The sequence below is a fragment of the Triplophysa dalaica genome, chromosome 22 (assembly GCF_015846415.1).
Source record: "Triplophysa dalaica isolate WHDGS20190420 chromosome 22, ASM1584641v1, whole genome shotgun sequence".
NCBI lineage: Eukaryota > Metazoa > Chordata > Actinopteri > Cypriniformes > Nemacheilidae > Triplophysa > Triplophysa dalaica.
In genome coordinates, this window is record NC_079563.1 from 13976929 (window position 1) to 13984559 (window position 7631).

At 35.0% G+C, this 7631-nt stretch overlaps 1 protein-coding gene across 1 annotated transcript; it reads right to left on the reverse strand.

The window, feature by feature from the left end:
- Positions 1 to 2981: 2981 nt before the first annotated feature.
- vps26bl (vacuolar protein sorting 26 homolog B, like) lies at positions 2982 to 6865 on the reverse strand. Its single transcript, XM_056737288.1, has 6 exons — positions 6424 to 6865; positions 5704 to 5860; positions 5308 to 5472; positions 4957 to 5132; positions 4722 to 4864; positions 2982 to 4641 (listed from the first exon to the last, which is right to left on the reverse strand). The coding sequence occupies exons 1-6, from the start codon at positions 6644 to 6646 to the stop codon at positions 4507 to 4509; spliced, it is 999 nt and encodes a 332-aa protein (XP_056593266.1). The 5' UTR covers positions 6647 to 6865; the 3' UTR covers positions 2982 to 4506.
- Positions 6866 to 7631: the final 766 nt, after the last annotated feature.

The window sequence follows — 7631 nt, forward strand, 5'->3', positions numbered from 1 at the left end:
TTATAGACGTAGCAGTTGAATGTGCTGTCTGAAACATGCAGAACTACAAATGCAAGCGTACTAGTAATAATGGCTAGCAGAATTGAATATTGTTTTAAATAAATATCATAATTCTTTATTATCATGCTTTGTCATTTATGAACATTTGTTGGATTTTTTGTACATAAGGCACTACTAGACTTAAAAGGACAACGCAAGTCTATAAATGGTTAATAAGAAAGAAAATGGAGTAGAAACTAACAGTAGATGGTCTTTATGGAGGGGGAGGAACAGTCTGCAAAGCTCAAAGACAAATATGACATCATCTCCCGTGGGAGTGTCAATCTTCACTAATGCAGTCTACTCAACATCTACAAAACTGTGATCATTGATCAAAGGATTTATTTTTTTAGCTGTTTAAACGGAATCTCTGCAAAAGATCCATTCCCAGATAAAAATATATCAATTGTTATTTTTTTAAACCTTTACCACTAAATTATCGCAGAATATCTCCTCCTGTTCCCCAAATTCACATCCCAATCTCATTACATTAGCTGTACAACTAGAGTGGAAGATGTTTAAAAACTACAATGACCTGATTTTGTCCGGGAAAGACTCCCCCTCCCGTAGCTCTCCTTCACAATATAGTCAAAAGACTGAATGACGGAGGTCTTGTCGCCATGGAAACCGGGCAGCGCTGCTGAGCATCACGCTTTCAGCGGTTGCTGTGGTTATTGGTGAGGGGCTGGAGCTGCCCATTAGCTCCACGCCTCAACACCGCAGGCATATGTCTGAATAATGGGGCAGAGACTAAAATTTAGCAGCTGCCATTTATATTTATCCTGTGATACACCCTAAATACAGTTTCAGTCTGCTGGGTTTTAACTTGCTATTGTTGACTTTGGCAGGGTTACCCATAAGAAAATACCTTTTAGTAGTTTTTGGCAAATTTATTACCATTTTTATTATAATAGTTTTACTATAAATACCACGGTTAAACTATGGTTATTGTGAGCCCATTGTAAATTTGTAGTTACTGTTGTTTTAATACAAATAAATCTAAAAATGATTTCTACAATTATTTCATGGTTAATTGTTATGAGGCATACACTTCATTTTTTGTAATTATTAAATAAATATACCTGAACATAATATACTGTAAAAAAGCTTTGAATTAAATGTGCTTTTGGTGTCTATTTCCAGAATGTATACCCCACATGACAAAATACTAACGTGGGATGAGGTGTCATAGATTGAAGGGATGCTTCAGCCAAAAATGAAAATTATGACATGAATTACTCCCCCTAAAGTTGTTTCAAATCTGTATACATTTCTTTGTTCTGTTAAACAAAGAAAGATATTGGGAAAATGTTGGCAAGTGACATTTCAGGGACATTGTTGACTACCATAGTAGAAAAAAATAAAATGGTAGTCAAAAGTGTTTTAGTACTGCCTACATTCTTCAAAGTATCTTGTAATTTTTCCCACTAATGGTAGTCAATGATTTCATAAATGTCAGTTGCTAACTTTTTCCTAAATATCCTTCTTTGTGTTCAAAAGAACAATTAAATTTATACAGGCTTGGAACAACTTAAGAGTAAGTAAATGACAGACATTTTCCATAAAAACGAAACAAAAAAAGTAAAGAATAAAATATAAATGACATTTAGCCTTTTGAATCTATATGTACCTTATGTTTGTATGTCTCTGTAGATTTTAGTATCATGTATATGTTTGTATAGTTCAGATCTATTGTACAGGAAAAGGTCTCGATACAGATACAGGTTTTACTCTCTGAAAATACAGCTGTCAGCACCACAGCTAGCAAATCGATACATTTACAGTAGGCCTAAGTTACCCCAGCCAAAGTGTGAACACTATTGAAAACTCAGATCTGTCTTTAGTTGGTTCTACCCAACTTTTAAAACAACGAGATATTAAAACTAAGTTTATGTATGAAAATTTGAATAATTTATGTGCAACGTACTCCATAAAGGAATAACAAAGGCAGTCTATATGTTGGTCACATATTTTTCTCAGTATGTATTGCAAATATAAACCACTGTGCCATGAACGCTGTATTAGGCTATGATGTAAAAATATCACTGATCTTTGAAAACAAAATTCTCCATCAATAGATTTAAATACAAGCCAATAAGGTGCCAGGCCTCCCTCTAGTGTCTATCAGGTGGCACTGCTGGCAGACAAACGAGATATTTTACTTTTTTACAGTATCTTTTAAATAACTAACTTAACAATAAGCGTTAATTTTAAGGTAATGATACAGTCTGAAAAAACACATTCTGTTGGATAGACTGATCTAAAGAGTTTATAGTTACATTTTGTTTGCACTGTTATAGCTTGCAAAACACACCTCGTATAAAGTCATACTGTACATCACCACCACCAGTTTGAACTTTTATCACTTCTTTAAAATATTAGCACACGTACATTTTCCTGAACTTAGTTCCAATGCAGGTAAAATATGGACACAGAACACTGGAAGTTTTGTGAGGAGAGTTTAGACAGTTCAGAGTTAAAAAGAAATTCTGTATACAGAGAACTGAAAGCAGTACTACAGTACTGAAAGCAGTTAGATCACTTGTATGTTCTTCCTATTTTACAGCACATTTAAACTCTACAATCTTGAAAACCCCTTTGTAAACTCTTCTAGTACCTAAGAGCTGTCAATCAGCGATTTCTAAATCATGTCAAAATCATATACTTGCATTTCTGTAAATATATACTGTACATACATAATATTAATATAGAAATATGGTTGTTTATCTAATGCTGTATAAAGCAGCATGTTTTTGCACAATGATAAATGTTAAGAATGTTGAGAAACAATGAAAACATTTCCTTCGTTGCTTTGAAAAGATAAACAGTGCTAAGTTGTAAAATCACATATGTTAAGTCAGTAAACATAGTCTGGCACATAGAGAAAGGAAGGGCAAATGTCATGACTATTTTGCAAAGAGACAGATCAATGAACCATGATAACAGTTACATGTGGAAGTTTTATACATGTTCTATATAGGCCTCAGCTGTTAGGTCTTGCGTCCTGACATCAGAAGCAAGAGTTACTCTATCGGCCAAACACAGCTGCAAACATATGCACAGTCGCTCCTGAAGGTAGACAGAACAGTTACACAAACATTACAGCAATTTAGAACCAGTATTCGGACACTGGTGTGCAAGCACACGCTAGATTTACTGTGGTTTAGTTTATATCTGTTCCCTGACACAAGGATATTTTTCCACTTAAGTAAATGTAAGTACTAGCAAAAGAGCAATCTGTTGAAATTACAGCTCCAGAGAAAGCAGGTCATCATAGGATGATTCATCCTGGATGTTTTTGGATGGATAAACACCCCCACTGTCCAAACACGACAAAAAGCAATAATTACGACTGGAGAGTAACTAACAAAGCATTCATTTGAAAGGCTGCAGCTCTCTGAAAATGGGCATAAAGTGCCAAATTCCATCACTTCCAGTAAATCGTTTTATATGCTACCTCTGTTTTTCAAACATTCAAGACCGCACGCTCTGTCAGAATTCATCAAGCTGCACCGCAAGTGCAGTTTGACAGGTTGTTAAATAGCGCTACAACATAAAAAAGATTTCTGATGTTGGTCATAACAAAACAAAATGCCAAAAATATAAACGTGTCTATCAATTGGAATCAACTTGGTCCAATATTGTTGTTTCCAAACTCCCACATAATACTGAATTTAATTGAAATCTTCTTTACACTTGAAAGTGTAGGAGCTAAGACTATCACTTCAAGACACGTTCTGTTTAAACAAAAATTCAGTTGCCTTTCAGTTCAGCTACTCAGTGTCAATCATTTGGTTTGTTTGCCTAAACACAATTTAGTCTAAATAGAAATGTGTAAGTAAATTTGGGATGATATGGGGTTTGGGGTAACCACCTAAGACATGTTTCACATTAGTTAAGACTCTGAATTCCATAATCTGTCTTCAGGAATGGCAACAGAAGTAAAAAGGCATGGACTGGTACACATACTGTATAAAAAATCTTTCCAACAGTTTGAAATCACTACAAAAATATGAATTTGTTCAACGCTATTTCGGAAACAGAAACTGAACACTGTATAAATGTATATGTAATGCAAGAAAAACAATATGAATATTAAACGCATGATTTATAAAAGACTGCAAGTGGAATATAGAGAATGGAATGTGTTTGTGTTTACCAGATGGACTGTTGATATATTAAAAACTTATTTGAATTTCTATAACATACACGGAGCAAGATATTTCTGGCCGCGAGGACAAATTTGTAAATATTGAAGCGTGTTTTTTTAAATCAAGCGTTTTTGCTTTTCTTATCCATCCCTTTTAAAAGCTACTGTACTTACAATAAGAATAAACTATATTTGTTTAGGAATGTAAAATCTTACGTTTACACTCCTCAACTGCGTTGGGAGCTCAGGCCTTCTTAAAATCCATACACACATGCACATACACACACACACGAGATGATGGGTTCACGTGGTTGAGTTTAGTTGCTGTCCTCTTTAGCCTGAGCGAGAGCTTTCTCTGCACTTGCGGAACCTTCAAAGCGTTGAGAGGCAATGGCTGCATGGTGGGACATGCTCTTTCTTACAATATCTCCCTTCCTCCACAGCGTGATCTCCTAGAAAATCCATAGTGTCCATTAATACACAAACTAGAACACCTGGTGGATGCAACTTTTTATTTGCTAATATACTGTACCTGTTGCTTGAAGTAGCGTCTCTCTTCTTCGTCGATGAGCACGAGGTTCAGGTAATAACGTACAGAGAACTTTTTATTAATGTCTCTCATGGTAGGAGTCATCTCATACCCAGCCAAGAAAAGACGGATTGGGATGGATTCGCCTAAATAAAGCAGAGATCGGTAAATATTTAAAAACGGATGATGGCAGTGAAAATAAGGCAGTAAAAATAAAGTTAGCTTCAGAGTTACAGACCTCGGACAGGTGCTCCATCCATAATCTCGTATTTTGCAATGGTGTCGTTTTCATGGTACACATTTGGCCCCGTTCCTGTTGTTTCACGTTTAATTATGTCGATTTCCATATGTTTGATCTTGATTCGCACCAACAGGAAATAGATCTTCCCAACGATGACATCTTTTAGGTGATACCTACCATTTCAAGGATTTTTGGGAGAAAAACATTGGCGAACAGTGGAGAACAGAGACAAAATTCAGTACCATTTACTATTTTAGTTTCAATTTTAACCTCTTTTTAAGTCAAATTTATTTAGCTTTTAACTTGAGCATTTTGCTCAATGAGCCAGTAGCCGTTGACCAAACTTACTTGGACTTGTTGTACTCAAACTCAATGTGCAGACAGTCCTCGATTCCCACCTCCATCTTTATGGAGGAGTTGAGTTCTGGATACGTACTGAGCGTGTGCACCACAATGTCCATCTCTTTGCTGACGTCATTTAGTCTCCTGCTGATTGTGGCCCGCAGGAAATAACTGAGGGAAAAACCAATTTTATAACACCATCTGAGATGACTGGTCTGTGTAATAACTTTGACATTTTACAACTTACAGTGTATTAAAACATTTTTTACATTACATTTATGCATTAAATAAATGCTTTTATCCAAAGTAACTTATCGTGCATTTAAGGTGTATCAGTATGGGACAGAAACCCATGACTTTCACATTAAAGAACTATAGCACAGTACGCTAAAAATGGCATACCGAAGTTTTACATTTTGGCCCGTGTAGGATTCATATGGTTTCTCCACATGCGTAAACTCGAAATCAAAGGTCTGGGATTGGGCCATTTCTCCAGGTCGAGCTAAATCCTTCACCAGAGACACAAACTCATGGTGGTTCCCTCTGTCATAATACAACTCTGGAAAAACATAAGGTAGTCACAAAAGGGGAAAAAAACAATTATTCCATAATGCATTTAAGGTTTAATTTCAAGATGTGTTTATTGGATATCATTATTATTTGTACATATGTGACTAAGGTTAGATTGAGTATGGACATTTTAAGGTATCTAACATTTTTTTGAGTGATTTCTTATAGAAATACATCAGGATTATGCAAGGAGATAAATGTTCCCTAAATGCTTAAGTCATCAAAAAGTATGAAGTATTGAGAGCCCGGCTGTGACATACACTAGGTGTGGGGCTGTGGGCCCGTGGATAATACCGCCTTTTACAAGGGATGTGTCATCTGTCACGAGACTGACTGTCTGTTTGTAACATGAAACTTCGACATGTTCAATTTCTCACTCTATGGATTCCCTTAATTAAATAAACGTTTCTAAACGTATTTCTTCCTGACTGAATTGAGCGCGCAACACGTCCATACAAACACACATCTGCCAAACCTTCATCTTTAATAAGCGGTGAAAAAATAACACAGCGTGATGTCGTAAAGCAGCGCTCATCCAAGCGTTTCAATTACCGATTTGGCCGATAAATTCAATTTTGATGCCTTGATGTTCCAGCCTTTTCCCTGGATTTTTCAGGGTTACGTTGACTTTCCCAGAGACTGTCTCCCCGTCGTAGAACAGAAAATATTTGTCCTTTTTTCCATCCTCTGTTTTGTGCTCCACCTTTTTTCTCGTCTCGGCATCATTCAGAACTATGTCAATTTCAGCACTCTGTCCGAAACTGAAGAAGCTCATCCCGACACTGAAATCCTTGTTGTATTTAACAACTGGTCCGATTCCACATCAATACAATACCGTTCCGTTCACAAACTAACGCTAGCTGCTTTATTTTCTGAAATGCATGTATTTTATATTTATATGTTCAAAACGCATTTGCTAATTATTCATTTGGTCGCTTTTTCATTAATTACTGCGGAAGGTTTCTTCAGTTGTGTACAGGCACAAGCTTCTGAAATTATTTTACTACCGGTATAGTGCGCGCACAAAACTTTCAAAATAAAAGTCTCAAATATTATTATGACTTTTTATTTAGTTTACTTCAATTGAAAAGGTTAAATAAAACAAAAGAGAATATAAATAAATAAAAATGCCGTCAGAGTAATTTACAGTTTGAAATAAATAAAATAACTAACCCTAAAGCCTATCATGTGTACAATATGATATTTACAAAAAGGAATTGTATTCCTTTAGTATTGTATTTCTAAAAAAAAAAAACACCCACAGCATGAAACGCGTAAAATTGCATATTTTATCATATACATTATTTAGTTATCACAGCTTGTAGGTGAACATAGAAAGTTAAGTCTACAATACATAACCAATACTAATTTAATGAAAAAGTGAATTAAAACAAAATAGAATATGAATAAATAAACAAATAAATGAAAATGCCGTCAGAGAAAAATTTTACAGTTTGAAATAAAAAATGTCTAACACTAAAGCCTATCATATCTACAAAATGAGATTGACAGGAAGTTATTTTATTCATTTAGAATTGATTTCTAAAAAAAACACTCACAGCATGAAACGCACAAAATTACATATTTTTTCATATACGTTATGTCGTAATCACAGCTTGTAGGTGAACATAAAAAACGTCGACAATACGTAACCAAGACTAATTTAATTATACTTATGAGTCTTGCATAATATGGCAAATATATCATTAAAAACTTTGACAACATTTCAACAAATTATAAAGTGTAACTAGGGACAATTT